Below are 17,903 nucleotides of genomic sequence, written 5' to 3' on the forward strand. Positions count from 1 at the left end.
AGTTGAGTCTGACTCTTTGCAACCCCATGGACTAAGTCACACCAGGCCCTCCTGTCTTCCACCATCCTCCGAAGTCTGCTCAGATTCGTGTTTGTTACATCACTAACGCTGTCCAGCCATCTCCTCTTTTGCCGTCCCCTTCTGCTTTTGCCTTCTGTCTTTCCCACCATCAGGTTCTTCTTCAGTGAAAGCTCCCTTCTCATTGGGTGGCCAAAGGATTTGAGCTTCAGCTTCAGCATCTGACCTTCCAGGGAACAGTGTGGGTTGATTTCCCTTAGGACTGACTGATCTCTCGCTCTGGGAGAGCCGGTTTGGTGTAGTGGTTAAGCGTGCAGACTCTTATCTGGGAGAACCGGGTTTGATTCCCCACTCCTCCACTTGCAGCTGCTGGAATGGCCTTGGGTCAGCAATAGCTCGGGCAGAGGTTGTCCTTGAAAGGGCAGCTGCTGTGAGAGACCTTTCAGCCCCACCCACCTCACAGGGTGTATGTTGTGGCGGAAGAAGACATAGGAGATTGTAAGCCGCTCTGAGTCTCTGATTCAGAGAGAAAGGCGGGGTATAAATCTGCAATTCTTCTTCTTCCTCTGATCTTCTTGCAGTTCAAGGGACTCTCAAGGTTCTTCTCCAGCACCACAGCTCAAAAGCATCTATTATTTACAGTCTTTACAGAGACCCAGAACACAACTCGAAAAACATGATCGTAACACTTCTAAAAAGGGCACTGGCAACACAGACATCGTTAAGACAGGCCAATCCCATCTTAGGGCAGAGATCCAGATCGGACAAGGCTCGTGCCCACTGCTTTTGTTACAAGCAACCCAAGGGAGGTTGACATCCAAAACAATCCACGACACCAAACCTGACTTGACAGAAAGAGAACTGGATGGAACAGGAGGAGACGATGTCAACAGCTTTTAACAGGACGCTACCGAAGCGCGTGTTGGGCTGACACACGGCGCAGTGGTTGTGCCGGGTTTCTAGATCAGGATATGTAAAGATTTAAAGAATCCAGTCTGCCCAAAAACGGAATAGGAAGCAGGGTATTGATGGAACTCTCTGTCTGGGGCAGTGATAAAAGAAGCCCTGTTGGATCAGGGCAATGGCCCCTCCAGTCCAACACTCTGTGTCACAGAAGAACAGAAGAGAAGCCATGTTGGATCAGGCCAATGGCCCCTCCAGTCCAACACTCTGAGTCACATAAGAACACAAGAGAAGCCCTGTTGGATCAGGCCAATGGCCCATCCAGTCCAACACTCTGTGTCACATAAGAACATAAGAGAAGCCATGTTGGATCAGGCCAATGGCCCATCCAGTCCAACACTCTGTGTCACATAAGAACATAAGAGAAGCCCTGTTGGATCAGGCCAATGGCCCCTCCAGTCCAACACTCTGAGTCACATAAGAACACAAGAGAAGCCCTGTTGGATCAGGCCAATGGCCCATCCAGTCCAACACTCTGTGTCACATAAGAACATAAGAGAAGCCATGTTGGATCAGGCCAATGGCCCATCCAGTCCAACACTCTGTGTCACATAAGAACATAAGAGAAGCCCTGTTGGATCAGGCCAATGGCCCATCCAGTCCAACACTCTGTGTCACATAAGAACAGAAGAGAAGCCATGTTGGATCAGGTCAATGGCCCATCCAGTCCAACACTCAGGATCACACAGTGGCCAAAAAACCCAGGTGCCGTCAGCAGCTCCATCAGTGGGGCCAGGACACTAGAAGCCCTCCCACTGTGCGCCCCCCACACACACTGGTTGGCATTGAGCAGTGGGCTACTGGGAAAGGCTTTCCCCCTAACGTTACTCTTCACTTTGGCTATGAACGGTAAGAACATAAGAGAAGCCATGTTGGATCAGGGCAATGGCCCATCCAGTCCAACACTCTGTGTCACAGAAGAACAGAAGAGAAGCCATGTTGGATCAGGCCAATGGCCCCTCCAGTCCAACACTCTGAGTCACATAAGAACACAAGAGAAGCCCTGTTGGATCAGGCCAATGGCCCATCCAGTCCAACACTCTGTGTCACATAAGAACATAAGAGAAGCCATGTTGGATCAGGCCAATGGCCCATCCAGTCCAACACTCTGTGTCACATAAGAACATAAGAGAAGCCCTGTTGGATCAGGCCAATGGCCCATCCAGTCCAACACTCTGTGTCACATAAGAACAGAAGAGAAGCCATGTTGGATCAGGTCAATGGCCCATCCAGTCCAACACTCAGGATCACACAGTGGCCAAAAAACCCAGGTGCCGTCAGCAGCTCCATCAGTGGGGCCAGGACACTAGAAGCCCTCCCACTGTGCGCCCCCCACACACACTGGTTGGCATTGAGCAGTGGGCTACTGGGAAAGGCTTTCCCCCTAACGTTACTCTTCACTTTGGCTATGAACGGTAAGAACATAAGAGAAGCCATGTTGGATCAGGGCAATGGCCCATCCAGTCCAACACTCTGTGTCACAGAAGAACAGAAGAGAAGCCATGTTGGATCAGGCCAATGGCCCCTCCAGTCCAACACTCTGAGTCACATAAGAACACAAGAGAAGCCCTGTTGGATCAGGCCAATGGCCCATCCAGTCCAACACTCTGTGTCACATAAGAACATAAGAGAAGCCATGTTGGATCAGGCCAATGGCCCATCCAGTCCAACACTCTGTGTCACATAAGAACATAAGAGAAGCCCTGTTGGATCAGGCCAATGGCCCATCCAGTCCAACACTCTGTGTCACATAAGAACAGAAGAGAAGCCATGTTGGATCAGGTCAATGGCCCATCCAGTCCAACACTCAGGATCACACAGTGGCCAAAAAACCCAGGTGCCGTCAGCAGCTCCATCAGTGGGGCCAGGACACTAGAAGCCCTCCCACTGTGCGCCCCCCACACACACTGGTTGGCATTGAGCAGTGGGCTACTGGGAAAGGCTTTCCCCCTAACGTTACTCTTCACTTTGGCTATGAACGGTAAGAACATAAGAGAAGCCATGTTGGATCAGGGCAATGGCCCATCCAGTCCAACACTCTGTGTCACAGAAGAACAGAAGAGAAGCCATGTTGGATCAGGCCAATGGCCCCTCCAGTCCAACACTCTGAGTCACATAAGAACACAAGAGAAGCCCTGTTGGATCAGGCCAATGGCCCATCCAGTCCAACACTCTGTGTCACATAAGAACATAAGAGAAGCCATGTTGGATCAGGCCAATGGCCCATCCAGTCCAACACTCTGTGTCACATAAGAACATAAGAGAAGCCCTGTTGGATCAGGCCAATGGCCCATCCAGTCCAACACTCTGTGTCACATAAGAACAGAAGAGAAGCCATGTTGGATCAGGTCAATGGCCCATCCAGTCCAACACTCAGGATCACACAGTGGCCAAAAAACCCAGGTGCCGTCAGCAGCTCCATCAGTGGGGCCAGGACACTAGAAGCCCTCCCACTGTGCGCCCCCCACACACACTGGTTGGCATTGAGCAGTGGGCTACTGGGAAAGGCTTTCCCCCTAACGTTACTCTTCACTTTGGCTATGAACGGTAAGAACATAAGAGAAGCCATGTTGGATCATGCCAGTGGCCCATCCAATCCAACACTGTGTGTCACATAAGAACATAAGAGAAGCCATGTTGGATCAGGCCAGTGGCCCATCCAGTCCAACATTCTGAGTCACATAAGAGAAGCCATGTTGGATCAGGGCAGTGGCCCATTCAGTCCAACACTCTGTGTCACACAGTGGCCAAAACAACCCCAAGTGCTATCAGGAGATCTATCCATCCCTCCCACTGATGAACCCGCAGGTGACCCTCCTGATGGCATTTGGGTTTTAGCCACTCTGTGACACAGAGTGTTGGACTGGATGGACTACTGGCTTGATCCAATATGGCAGGGGTGGCCAACAATAGCTCTCCAGATGTTTTTTGCCTACAACTCTCATCAGCCGCAGCCAGCATGGCCAATGGCTGGGGCTGACGGGAGGTGTAGGCAAAAAAACATCTGAAGAGCTACCGTTGGCCACCCCTGCAATATGGCTTTTCTTATGTTCAAGTTACTGTGCACACAAAGAACAAAGGCTTGTGTGTGTGTGTGTGTGTGTGTGTATGCAGCTGGAAATCATGTTGACCTCTGGCGACTGACTCCTACTGGGGGTCTGGAGGATATTCAGGGAGGTGGCTGAATAAGCCTGCCCATGCCTCCTGACTGGGTATTTCAAGGACAGTTTCCCACCCAAGTACTAACCACAGTCCAGGTCAGGGCACCGAGAACAAAGATCTTGACCCCTTTTTTTCTCTCTCTCTTTCAGAGATCGCGTGGCCTCTCCCCCGGGACCTGTGCCCCGTCTGGCTGTTCCTCGACGTCCTCTTCTCCACGGCTTCCATCATGCATCTCTGCGCCATCTCGCTGGATCGCTACATTGCCATTAAAAAGCCAATCCAAGCCAGCCAGTACAACTCCCGGGCTACGACCCTCATCAAAATAACGGTGGTGTGGCTGATTTCAATAGGTATGCGGGGGGAAAAAACACCAGCAAAGGGAGCTTGTGGTTCGTAAAAAGGCTGGGCTGAGCACTGCGGGGAGCGGGGAGACCGGAGCAACATCCTGCAAATGTTAGTCTGTCGTGTTAGCCACGTTAGTCTGTCCGTAGCAGTAGAGAATAGGAGCCCCGTGGCGCAGAGGGGTAAAGCTGCAGAACTGCAGTCCGAGCTCTCTGCTCACGGCCTGAGTTTGATCCCGGCGGAAGCTGGGTTCAGGTTGCTGGCTTGAGGTTGACTCAGGCTTCTGTCCTTCCGAGGCTGGTAAAATGAGTACTCAGCTTTGCTGGCAGGGAAAGTGTAGATGACTGGGGAAGGCGAGGGCAAACCACCCCGTATAAAGTCTGCTGTGAAAACGCTGTGAAAGCAACGTCGCCCCAGAGTCAAAAACGACTGGTGTTTGCACAGGGGACTACCTTGACCTTTTAAGAGCCCCAATGGCACAGAGTGATAAAGCTGCAGTACTGCAATCGGAGCCCTCTGCTCATGACCTGAGTTTGATCCCAGCAGAAGCTGGTTCAGGTAGCCGGCTCCAGGTTGACTCAGCCTCCCATCCTTCCAAGGTTGGTAAAATGAGTCCCCAGCTTGCTGGGGGGGGCGGGGAAGTGTAGATGACTGGGGAAGGGGAGGGCAAACCACCCCGTCAAAAGTCTGCCGTGAAAACATTGTGAAAGCAATGTCACCCCAGAGTCAAAAATGACTGGTGCTTCCACAGGGGACTACCTTGACCTTTTTTTAAAAGCAAAAATTACACACACACACACACACACACACACCAGGCTACAGAAATGCCGTTATACTAGCGGGCCGTAGCTTTGGAACCCAACCCAAGACGTACAAGATGGGAAATTATGAGGGGTGTTATCAAAATACACAGAGCTAAAATCTATTAATAAATACAGTCGGCAGATGGTTTCTATTATGCTTCTCCCTTGACTTCTGAACTCCGCAAAGAGGCGAACTGCCCATTGTCGGTGATTAGCGGGACCGAGGACAAAACGTACGTTTGGGATGACAGCAAAAATTTAAAGAGATGAGAGGAAGCGAATCAATGCTCCCGCACTACTGTCAAGTGAGGAGTGGCGTGAAAAGAAAATAGAAAGCGGAAGTTAATTGCAGTAGCCGGCATAGTAGTGTCAAGAATTTTTTTTTTTTTAATGTCCTTAAGATCCAATATGCTGCAGACAATGGAGAAGTGGAAAAGGTTTGACTCGGCTGCCCAAAGGACAACACCCATGATAAGGGCGGCTTCCTACATTAAGTGGGTTTTAAGAGCGCCTCCGGCAATCAGGGAAAACAGGCACGTTTCGAACAGAGGATAGGAAAACGGCCGGAGAGGCTGAGCACTTTGGAAATGACCTTTTAATATCTGATTTTAGTAGCATTAACCAAGCGCCGCTCTTAGCCAGCGCCTTATCGGCCGTGAAATGAACTTGGCTCTGTCGTGCCCCTCCCCCTTCTCAACAGTTCAAAGTCGTTTAAACACGGGAGGGTTGGATCCAACCTAAAACTCCCGGCTGACGGAAGTCATTGCCAGTTCCCCCCTTCCTGCTACAGGCTCCCTTGGTGCTTCTCTTTGAGGTCCCCTACGCGCGGGGTCTTATCCGGAAGAACCGGGTTTGATTCCCCCACTCCTCTGCTTGCAGCCACCGGAATGGCTTTGGGTCAGCGATGGATCTCACAGAACTGTCCTTGAAAGGGCGGCTTCTGTCAGAGCTCTCTCAGCCCCACCTATCTCAGAAGGGGTTTGTTGTGGGGGAAGAAGGTAAATGGGACTGTAAACTACTCAGAAACTCTGAGATTCAAAGTGAAGGGCAGGGTATAAATCCAATATCGTCTTACTCTTATTATTATTCCCTGCTCCGAGAGCAGCGGACCATGGAGATACAGTGGGAGGTAGGAGTGTTCCATTTCGAAGCCAATGGAAAATCTGGGGCTGGATCCAACCCGGAATGGAAAGAGAACCAAACGGAACCCCGAAGCTTAAAGGAAGTGCATCCCGGAAGACTAGATGCTGTGGGGTTGGGGGGGAGGGGTGAAGAGCAGGAGATATCTACTGCCTTCATATCTATGGACTTCCGTGAAGTTTCTGACGGGCCGCTGTCAGGAACAGAACACCGGGCAGTAAGACCGCTTTTAGGTTTTCATATCCGTGCTTCCAGGTTCCCTCACCACCACCATTAGGAAAGAGAATCTCTTGGCTTGCCACTTTTACAGCAGCCGTTACCGGGCAGCGCCAGACGGACAAGGGTACAGCAAATCCCCGAAATCTAAACAAAGGGCAATCGCAGGGGAACGCTAGGCACCAAAAGTGACGGCTCAGCGGCTGAGAGCACAGCAGGGCCTCACACACGTGGCAGCCATCGCAGCTCTTCAAACACTGAATTATTCAAGAGGGCTTTTCTACGCGGGCACTAGGGTGGCACTGTACAAAAGGCTTCACAAAGCTACTTAGATAAATTACTGGGGACCGCGGTCTATACGACTGTGTACAGATAGCTGTGGGCTGGCTCCTATCATGTAATTCTGCATCGTTTATTGTTTTATGTTAACAATTATGCCTTACTTCGGTTCTTCCCTAAACATAGAACCTTACCTCGGTTCTTCCCTAAACATAGGGTGAGAGCCAGTTTGGTGTAGTGGTTAAGTGCGTGGACTCTTATCTAGAAGAACCGGGTTTGATTCCCCACTCCTCCACTTGCACCTGCTGGATTGGCCTTGGGTTCACCATTAGCTCTGGCAGAGGTTGTCCTTGAAAGGGCAGCTGCTGGGAGAGCCCTCTCGGCCCCACCCACCTCACAGGATGTCTGTTGTGGGGGGAGAAGATACAGGAGATTGTAAGCCGCTCTGAGTCTCTGATTCAGAGAGAAGGGCGGGGTATAAATCTGCAATTCTTTTTCTTCTTCTTTTTCTAGACTTCTGGTTGGTTCTTCCAGGAAGTTTTTGGTGCTTGGGAGGGGCAACAGTGTGAGGAATTCTAGTGTCCTGGCCCCACGGTTGGACCTCCTGATGGCACCTGTTGCTGTTTTTTTGGCCACTGTGTGACACAGAGTGTTAGACTGGATGGGCCATTGGCTTGATCCAACATGGCTTCTCTTATGTTCTTGTGTTCTAGAATTCAAATCCCATTTCATGTGTCCATTGAATGTCCCAGCCATGGACTGTAACTGAGTCGCTTTCTGTAATCTGCCTTGGGTATGAGCGAGAGAAGAGAATTACAAATAATCAGAATAAATAAAATACGTATGTGACTTGCGCTCATGTCCTTCCTTGGAGGTTTTTCAACAGAGGCTAGAGGGCCATCTGACAGCGACGAAGATCCTGTGAATTTAGGGAGAGGTGTTTGTGAGTTCATTAGGGTTTGTAGAATTTAGGGAGAGGTGTTTGTGAGTTTCCTGCATTGCGTAGGGGGCTGGACTAGATGACCCTGGAGATCCCTTCCAACTCTATGATTCTATGTTTAGGGAAGGGGGCTTGAAATCCATGACAAAGCTGAGCTGACCTGTGTTTCTCCTCCAGGCATCGCTCTTCCCATCCCTATTCGTGGCCTCGGGGAAGGTGCCGCGACCCTCAGGAACTTCACCTGCGTGCTGACGCCGGACCGCTTTGGAGACTTCATCCTCTACGGCTCGGTAGCTGCCTTCTTCGTCCCACTGGCCATCATGGTCGTGACCTACTTCCTCACCATCCGAGTGCTGCGCAAGAAGGCCCACCTGATCAACAAGCTGCCGCAGCGCTTGAACTGGAGCACCGTCTCCACGGTCTTCCAGCGGGAAGGGACGCCCGGTTCGTCGCCGGAAAAGTTGGCCATGCTGAACGGCTCTAGGAAGGACAGGCCCTTGGCCAATGGGAACGAAGAGCTGCTCATGCGCAGGATGTCCACCGTCGGGAAGAAGTCGGTCCAGACCCTTACGAACGAACAACGGGCCTCTAAGGTCTTGGGGATCGTCTTCTTCCTCTTCTTGCTGATGTGGTGTCCGTTCTTCATCACCAACATCACTTCCGTCCTCTGCAGGTCTGCCTGCAGCGAGGGGTTTATCCAAAAGCTTATGGAGATATTTGTTTGGATAGGGTATGTTTCCTCCGGCGTGAACCCGCTGGTCTACACCCTTTTCAATAAGACCTTCAGGGAGGCCTTTGGCAGGTACATGACCTGCAACTACCAGACCTCGCTGCCCGTACGGGGCCTTCGGAAATGCTCCAGCCGGCTCTCGTTCAGGAATTCCGTGGCAGAGAACTCAAAGCTTTTCATGATGCATCATGGGATGCGGAACGGGATTAACCCCGTCATGTACCAAAGCCCGAGGAGACTCTCGACAATCCAGTCCTCGTCAGCTATTCTGCTGGACACGCTGCTGCTCACGGAGAACGAAATTGATAAGACGGAGGAACAAGTCAGCTACGTATAGCGAAATGGGGGCGGGGGCGGGACCCGTGACCTGAACTCAAGTGTATCAGTGTGTATATAAGGTTTTCGTCCATTATTTATACAAGACGCGGTTCTAGCAACTCATCTCCTGTAAGACGAGAGGCTTCTCTTGCCCCAAATCACCTTTCAAAATTAAGAGCTATTTATTTCATTGCCAAAAAAAAAACCCCATATTGAAGCACTGTAAGTAGTTTACAGACGGAGGGGGTGGCGGGTTCAAATAAAAACAGCCATGGCAAATCTCACGTTGCAGACACTGGACTCCCCATCTTTGCTCTCCGAAACACATTTTGGCTCTGAATGTTCATAATCATCAACTATATGCCTCCCGACCTATCATACATGCCAATATTTTAGATTAAAGGCATGACGGAACTGGCCCAATTCTGCCTTCAGGTCCGGTCCTGCCAACTCCCTTTTGAGTTGCCAACTCCTGGAGGGAGCTTATCCTCTTCCCACCGCTAGGGCACGCTGCCACCACCTGTTCAATTTCCGGGTTCCTGACTGAGAGGAACAGGACTCCCAATCCCCCTTGCCAGTTCTTTGGGCCTGGCCTCAAGGTCCTCTGCCAACCCAGCACCTGGTTACGACAGAGACCAGAGTCCTTCTTTGGGAGACCCCTGGAGGATTGGCACCCTTGCCAACTGCATGCCTTCCCCTTTTCCTGGACTCCCCTCTTGCAGTGGCGTGGTCTAAGGCGGCTGGGGAACCTATGTGGGACAGAGGGACTACCTTTTTAAACAGACGAAATAGTTATTTAAAATTTGTAACTATGTACAGGCATTTGTAAATACAGAGTGAGCAGAAGTAATAAATGAAAGCAGGGATAAACGCTCCTTCTTTCCCTAATGTATAACTGGCCCTGACCAGACCATCCAGAACCGACTTGCCAGTCACCAAGACTCAAATCAAACTCAAACTGACTATCAGCTTCCCCTGACAACTTTTAACTCCCCGTTCCCCTCCAAAAACCTCTAATATCAAACCCAGGTCCCACCCAGGAGCTGGTTTTCCCTCCTGCAGCCTTCCGGGAGTCCAGCCTGAAAGACTTCCTGTCTCTAGGAGGCCTCCTCAGAAGTGCTGCTTCCAGACAGGAGGCGAGGGGGAAGGAGGAATAGACTAGGCCAAAGCCTTGCCTAGAGTTTTAAAGACTCCTCTAGCCAACTCCCAGGCAAGCACAGGCCTAAAGTGGCGCTTCTCCACAAAAGGTGTTTCTTTCCAATCTAAACTTGCTGAACTACCAACGCTTCAGTCAAAGGATGCAGAATCTGGGCACACCTTACGAATATTCAGGTATTCCACAGATGAATATAGGGTGTGTTTTTGTAAGCGTTAGCTAGAGTTGCCAAGTCCAATTTAAGAAATATCTGGGGACTTTGGGGGTGGAGCCAGGAGAGTTTGGGGGTGGGGCCAGGAGACATTAGGGGTGGAGCCAAGATCAAGGCTGTGACAAGCATAATTGAACTCCAAAGGGAGTTCTGGCCATCACATTTAAAGGGACGGCACACCTTTTCAACGCCTCCCTTCCATAGGAAATAATGAAGGATAGAGGCACCTCCTTTTGGGGCTCATAGAATTGGATCCCCTGGTCCAATCTTTTTGAAACTTGGGGGATATTATGGGGAGAGGCACTAGATGCTGTACGGAAAATTTGGTGCCTCTGCCTCAAAAAGCAGCCCCCCCAGAGCCCTAGATACCTGCGGATCAATTCTCCATTATTTTCTAGGGGAATAAATCTCTATAGGGAATAACAGAGTTCCCAGCAGACATTTCCCTCCCCTCCCCCCGCTTTCTGACAACCCTGAAGCGGGGGGATGGTCTCCAAACCGGGGGATCCCCTGCCCCCACCTGGGGATTGGCAACCCTAGCGTTAGCTCCGAATTCAGCTGCCACCACCTTCCCCTCTGCCACTGGTCCCAAGGACATGTTGCCTCCCCATCAAAAATCAAGTAGCTGATGAAGGGAACTTTAGCTCTCAGAAGCTCAGTCTTTGATTCAGAGAGGAGGGTGGAGTATAAATCTGCAATTCTTCTTCTTCTTTGCAAAGAGAGCTGGGAATTCCCAACCTGATCAGGGTTGATCCGACCAAGGTTCTGACACAATTGCACACCTGCCTTGAAACGCAAGGCCCATGGACACTGGTCAAGGCACTCAAGGGCTGGGGTTCAGAAAGCCCTTGGAACTTTCTACTTCTGCCTGCCCCATGGAACTTTCTACTTCTTGGTCCCAATGCTGTATCTCAAACCATTTCCCTCCATTTCAGAAGCAGCTGGTCACTGGATATTGGATTTATATCCCACTCTCCACTCTGAATTTTAAAGCGGCTCACAATCTCCTTTATCTTCCTCCCCCACAACAGACACCCTGTGAGGTGGGTGGGGCTGGAGAGGGTGGGGAATCAAACCCGGGGAGGAGTGGGGGATCAAACCCGGTTCTCCCAGATAAGAGAGCTCTGGCTGACCCAAGGCCATTCCAGCGGCTGCAAGGGGAGGAGTGGGGAATCAAACCCAGTTCTCCCAGATAAGAGAGCTCTGGCTGACCCAAGGCCATTCCAGCGGCTGCAAGGGGAGGAGTGGGGAATCAAACCCGGTTCTCCCAGATAAGAGAGCTCTGGCTGACCCAAGGCCATTCCAGCAGGTGCAAGCGGAGGAGTGGGGAATCAAACCCGGTTTTCCCAGATAAGAGAGCTCTGGCTGACCCAAGGCCATTCCAGCAGGTGCAAACAGAGGAGTGGGGAATCAAACCCGGTTCTCCCAGATAAGAGAGCTATGGCTGACCCAAGGCCATTCCAGCAGGTGCAAGTGGAGGAGTGGGGAATCAAACCCGGTTCTCCCAGATAAGAGAGCTCTGGCTGACCCAAGGCCATTCCAGCAGGTGCAAGCGGAGGAGTGGGGAATCAAACCCGGTTTTCCCAGATAAGAGAGCTCTGGCTGACCCAAGGCCATTCCAGCAGGTGCAAACAGAGGAGTGGGGAATCAAACCCGGTTCTCCCAGATAAGAGAGCTCTGGCTGACCCAAGACCATTCCAGCAAGTGCAAGCGGAGGAGTGGGGAATCAAACCCGGTTCTCCCAGATAAGAGAGCTGTGGCTGACCCAAGGCCATTCCAGCAGGTGCAAACAGAGGAGTGGGGAATCAAACCCAGTTCTCCCAGATAAGAGAGCTCTGGCTGACCCAAGGCCATTCCAGCAGGTGCAAACAGAGGAGTGGGGAATCAAACCCGGTTCTCCCAGATAAGAGAGCTCTGGCTGACCCAAGACCATTCCAGCAAGTGCAAGCGGAGGAGTGGGGAATCAAACCCAGTTCTCCCAGATAAGAGAGTTCTGGCTGACCCAAGGCCATTCCAGCAAGTGCAAGCGGAGGAGTGGGGAATCAAACCCAGTTCTCCCAGATAAGAGTCTGCACACTTCACCACTACACCAACCTGGCTCCTCACGACTCCACCATGCGGCTGGAGTCATGGTGGCAACAGCAGCACTGATGTTGTTTGAGCAAAAGTAAGCCCAAAGCTTCCCTGAGCTCACAGAACTGATTTCATGGTCCTTCAGATCCTGTCGTTCAGTGTTCTGCAATTCCACCTTCCTGAAAGGCTGAACAGTACTGGTCAGGATGCTAGCTGTTGAAAAGATTGTGAGGGTTAAACACAGAAGCGACCTGGCTCCGTATATGAGAGTATCCAAGCTGTGTTTCCTTCGGGGACAAAATTCTGCGCTCCTGAAAAAATGAGACTCTTTTTGCCATCTTCTTCTTTGGTGGGTGACCATGTCTTTGTTGGTGAAGCCAAGTGATTAGGAAGAAGAAGAAGATTTTGGATTTATATCCCGCCCTATACTCTGAATCTCAGAGTGGCTCACAATCCTCTACCTTCCCCCCCACAACAAACACCCTGTGAGGTAGGTGAGGCTGAGAGTGCTTTTACAGCAGCTGCCCTTTCAAGGACAACCTCTGTGAAAGCTACAGCTGACCCAAGGCCATGCTAGCAGGTGCAAGCGGAGGAGTGGGGAATCAAACCCGGTTCTCCCAGATAAGAGTCCACACACTTAACCACGGCACGAAACTGGCAAACAGATGCTTCCTAGCTTCAAGTCCCTCCCCTGAATCCCCTCCCAGGCCAACCAGTGGAGGCCTCTAAGACTGGGCCTGGTTTTCTCCACAGGTTCCTGTTCCTGAAGAGCTTCCTCATGTTCCCAGCAGCCCAATGACATTTGTGGGATGCTACAACATACAGTAGCCAAGCTCCACTTTCGAAGTCATTGACTTCGCAAGCAACAGTTTCTTCATAGCCTGGCTCCGGCAACAAACCCAGTCACGGTTTAGTAGGCCCTCGGTCGTGTCCCACACGTCCCAAAGATGCAGAGGACCAACTCCTTTAGCCCACAACTTCTTCAGTCATTGAAATCCCTACATGAAGCCAGTTTGGTGTAGCGGTTAAGTGTATGGACTCTTATCTGGGAGAACCGGGTTTGATTCCCCACTCCTCCACTTGCACCTGCTGGAATGGCCTTGGGTCAGCGATAGTTCTGGCAGAGGTTGTCCTTAAAAGGGCAGCTGCTGTGAGAGCCCTCTCAGCCCCACCCACCTCACAGGGTGTCTGCTGTGGGGGAGGAAGGGAAAGGAGATTGTGAGCCACTCTGAGACTCTTCGGAGTGGAGGGCAGGATATAAATCCAATATCTTCATCTACCTCACAGGGTGTCTGTTGTGGGGGAGGAAGGGAAAGGAGATTGTGAGCCGCTCTGAGACTCTTCGGAGTGGAGGGCGGGATATAAATCCAATATCTTCATCTTCTTCTTCTTCACATAAAAGGAAAACCCATTTTTTTTAAAGCAGGCAGGGTGGCTATGAGATATGCACTCATGCAACCAACGGAAACACAGAGATCAACCAGAAGGACATGTTTGGCTTCACCCCACCTGCGGAGCAGTTTGCACTAATTCTTCCCAGAAGGAAGATCGACTTCATGAAAGCCGTGTGGGATTTCCCAGAGTTCCCCACTACTGGAATTGCTCGCTGAAGCAACTCTTCACATGCTGAAAACAAGGGGCAGATCTATGTACCATAACAAGAGTCTAGCCTGTTTCCTTCCTGTGCAGAAGGCTGTCCCCGTAGTGTCCGCCTCAGGTCACAGGCGCTATTACTTTGAAGGATATCTTTGCCCAAGGGAGTTGCTAGATCCAGCTCAACAGTCAAGAACGGGCACCACTATTCACATCAGAAGAGGCTGGCGGGATCAGACTTGTGGTCTATCTAGTCCAACATCCAGTCTCACACAATGGCCAAGCAGTTCCTCTGGAGATCCAACAACAGGGCAGAGAGGCTGAGGCCTTCCCTTAGAGAGCATCAGAATAGCCCTGCTGATCAGACTAGTGAGGGTCCATCTCCTGTGGCAGTGAATTCCACATGTTAATCACCCTTTGGGTGAAGAAGTACTTCCTTTTATCCCTTTTAACCCGACTGCTCAGCAATTTCATTGAATGCCCACGAGTTCTTGTATTGTGAGAAAGGGAGAAAAGGACTTCTTTCTCCATACCATGCATAATCTTGTAAAGCTCTATCATGTCACCCCACACTCGACATTTCTCCAAGCTAAAGAGCCCCAAGTGTTTTAACCTTCCTTCATAGGGAAAGTGTTCCAAACCTTTAATCATTCTAGTTGCCCTTTTCTGCACTTTTTCCAATGCTATAATATCCTTTTTGAGGTGCGGTGACCAGAATTGTACACAGTATTCTAAATGAGACCGCAGCATCGATTTATACAGGGGCATTATGATACTGGCTGATTTGTTTTCAATTCCCTTCCTAACAATTCCCAGCATGGCGTTGGCCTTTTTTTATTGCAATCACACACTGTTTTGACATTTTCAGTGAGTTATCTATCACGATCCCAGGATCACACCACCCCTGGTAGGTTCTGTGACCATCTGCTCCATAGCACAGTCACTGAGAGGATCTAGAAGCTCAATCTCTTTCTCTCGACCTGAACACATATTGACCCAATCAATCTGCGTGTAGTTAAAATCACCTATTACGACACAGTTTTTACGTTTAGCTGTTATCTTTAATCCTTCCATCATATTATAATCATCCTCTTTTGATGTGGTGGGCGATAACAAACTCCCATTGTTAAATTTCCTTTTGGGCCCTTTATTTCGACCGAAAGCATTTCTAGAATGCTTCCTGTTTCCAGCATCCTGTCTCACACAATGGCCAATCAGTTCCTCTGGAGGGCCAGCAACAGGGCATAGAGGCAGAGGTCTTCATAAGAACATCTGAAGAGCCCTGCTAGATCAGACCAGCGGTCCATCTAGTCCAGCATCCTGTCTCACCCAGTGGCCAGCCAGTTCCTCTGGAGGGCCAACCACAGGACAGAGACCGAGGCCTTTCATAAGAACATGACAACAGCCCCGCTGGATCAGACCAGTGATGGTCCATCCAGTCCAGCATCCAGTCTCACACAGGGGACAACCAGTTCCTTTGGAGGCCCAACAACAGGGCACAGATGCTAAGGCCTTCATTAGAACATCAGAAGAGCCCTGCTGGATCAGACCAGTGAGGGTCCATCTAATCCAGCATCCTGTCTCATATAGTAGCCAACCAGTTCCTCTGGAGAGCCAACAACAGGGCACAGAGGCCTAGGCCTTCATAAGAACATCAGAAAAGCCTTGAAGGTTCAGACAAGTAATCTACCTAGCCCAGTATCTTGTCCCACACTGGCCAGTCAGTTGATCTGATGGACCAACAGGGCAGAGAGGCCGAGGCCTTCATATGTGAAGAGACCTGCTGGATCAGACCAATGCTCCACCTAGTCCAGCATCCCGTCTCACACAGGGGCTGACCAGTTCCTCTAGATGACCAAAAACAGGGTATAGAGGCCATCGGTGACTATTAGCCACAATGTATTGTCAGAACTCTCTGTCAGGGACAGTGAAGCTCTGCATTCTTGATGCTTTGGGGGGAGGGGGCAGTGGGAGGGCTTCTAGTGTCTTGGCCCCACTGGTGGACCTCCTGATGGCACCTGGTTTTTTTGGCCACTGTGTGGACACAGAGTGACGGACTGGATGGGCCACTGGCTGATCTAACATGGCTTCTCTTACGTTCTAAGGCCTTCCTCTGATATTGCCTCCTAGCATTAGGATTCAGAGGCTGACTTCCTCTGAACATGAAAGTTCTCTTTAGTCACCATGGTTAGTGACCACTGACAGACCTCCGTGAACCTGTCTAACCCTCTTTTGTGGGGTGGGTGGGTGAGGGGAGGGGTCTGCAGGTGCTAAGGCTCCTAGAGGGACCATCTGCTGGTAGCTTACCACAGGGCTCTTTGTCTAGCAAGAGCTCCTCTGCATATTAGGCCACGCCCCCCGATGTAGCCAATCCTCCTGGAGCTTACAGTAGGCCCTGTACTAAGAGCCCTCTAAGCTCTTGGAGGATTGGCTGCATCAGGGGGTGTGGCCTAATACATAAAGGAGCTCCTGCTAGAATTCCACTCCTGCCTTTGCATATTAGGCCACACCTCCCTGCTGTAGCCAATTCTCCTGGAGCTTACAGTAGGCCCTGTACTAAGAGCTCTCTAAGCTCTTGGAGGACTGGCTACATCAGGGGGGCGTGGCCTAATATGCAGAGGAGCTCCTGCTAGAAAAAGAGCCCTGGTTGACCATAAGAGAAGCAGTCTGATCTAACCAGATACTCAGCTAGTAGGAGTTCTTCAGCTTTGCTCTTCAGGCCGACAGCAACGGAGCCTGCCAGACTGATCTGGGCAAACCAGTGAGTTTAGGATGGTGGCCGGGTTGACAGAAGAAAGCCGCAGTCATGGTGTTGTAACGTTCAAGATCCAACCAGCCCAAGCCAAAGCTTGCCATATACAGGTGAAGGACGGTGCATCAATAAGCACAAGATCAGGGCTTTTTATGTAGCAGGAAGTCCTTTGCACATGAGGCCACGCCTCCCTTATGTAGCCAATCCTCCTGCAGCTTACAGGAGGCCCTGTACTAAGAGCCCTGTAAAGTCTCCGAGGACTGGCTACATCAGGGGGGCGTGGCCTAATATGCAAAGGAATCCCTGCTACAAAAAAAAGCCTTGCTCTTCACTGTGTGATTAAAGGTAAGCTGCATTCTGGGGCTGGCTGTGCCCCCACCCTGTGGCAGCCATTTTGTAGCTGCGCCCACCACGCCGACTTAGAATTCCAAAAGTGCCGACAGGCTCAAAAATGTTAGGGCCCTCGCCCTAGAAAGCAAAGTTTAACAGGGTCCTAAATTCAAGAAGCTTCAAACACCTCTCCTATGGCTCAAATCTCAGTATTGGGCAATTCAGGCAAGGCTCTTTTCCTAGCAGGAGCTCCTCTGCATATTAAGCCACACCCCCTGATGTAGCCAATCCTCCTGGAGCTTACAGTAGGCCCTGTACTAAGAGCCCTCTAAGCTCTTGGAGGATTGGCTACATCAGGGGGGCTTGGCCTAATATGCAGAAAAAGAGTTCTGAATTCAGGTGCTGAGTTCAATGACAAAGCTGCCGTATACCACGTTAGATCACCAAGTGGTGGGGGGAGTCTACACATTCCACACTCTAAGAGGCAGTAATTTCCCAAGGACTGAGGCCAAGATAACTAGATTACAAGGACCTGCCCAAGATAACCAGGTTCAATCTCCACCCTGTCCAGTTGGAAGGATGTCAGGAAATAGAACTGTATATTGGGGAGGGACGGTGGCTCAGTGGTAGAGCATCTGCTTGGTAAGCAGAAGGTCCCAGGTTCAATCGCCAGCATCTCCAACTAAAAAGGGTCCAGGCAAATAGGCATGAAAAACCTCAGCTTGAGGCCCTGGGAGCCGCTGCCAGTCAAGGGAGGGACGGTGGCTCAGTGGTAGAGCATCTGCTTGGTAAGCAGAAGGTCCCAGGTTCAATCCCCGGCATCCCCAACTAAATAGGCGTGAAAAACCTTAGCTTGAGACCCTGGAGAGCCGCTGCC

General features: G+C 50.9%; 1 protein-coding gene across 1 annotated transcript in view; it reads left to right on the plus strand.

Annotated features, from left to right (window-relative positions):
* LOC132573440 (5-hydroxytryptamine receptor 2B-like) overlaps window positions 1–8,930 on the plus strand; it is a 28,976-nt gene extending 20,046 nt beyond the window's left edge. Inside the window, exons 2-3 of the mRNA XM_060240933.1 lie at window positions 4,293–4,493; window positions 8,041–8,930. Coding sequence (XP_060096916.1) covers window positions 4,293–4,493; window positions 8,041–8,930 — 1,091 coding nt within the window. The remainder of the gene's footprint in view (window positions 1–4,292; window positions 4,494–8,040) is intronic.
* Window positions 8,931–17,903: the final 8,973 nt, after the last annotated feature.

The sequence above is a fragment of the Heteronotia binoei genome, chromosome 6 (genome assembly GCF_032191835.1).
Source record: "Heteronotia binoei isolate CCM8104 ecotype False Entrance Well chromosome 6, APGP_CSIRO_Hbin_v1, whole genome shotgun sequence".
NCBI lineage: Eukaryota > Metazoa > Chordata > Lepidosauria > Squamata > Gekkonidae > Heteronotia > Heteronotia binoei.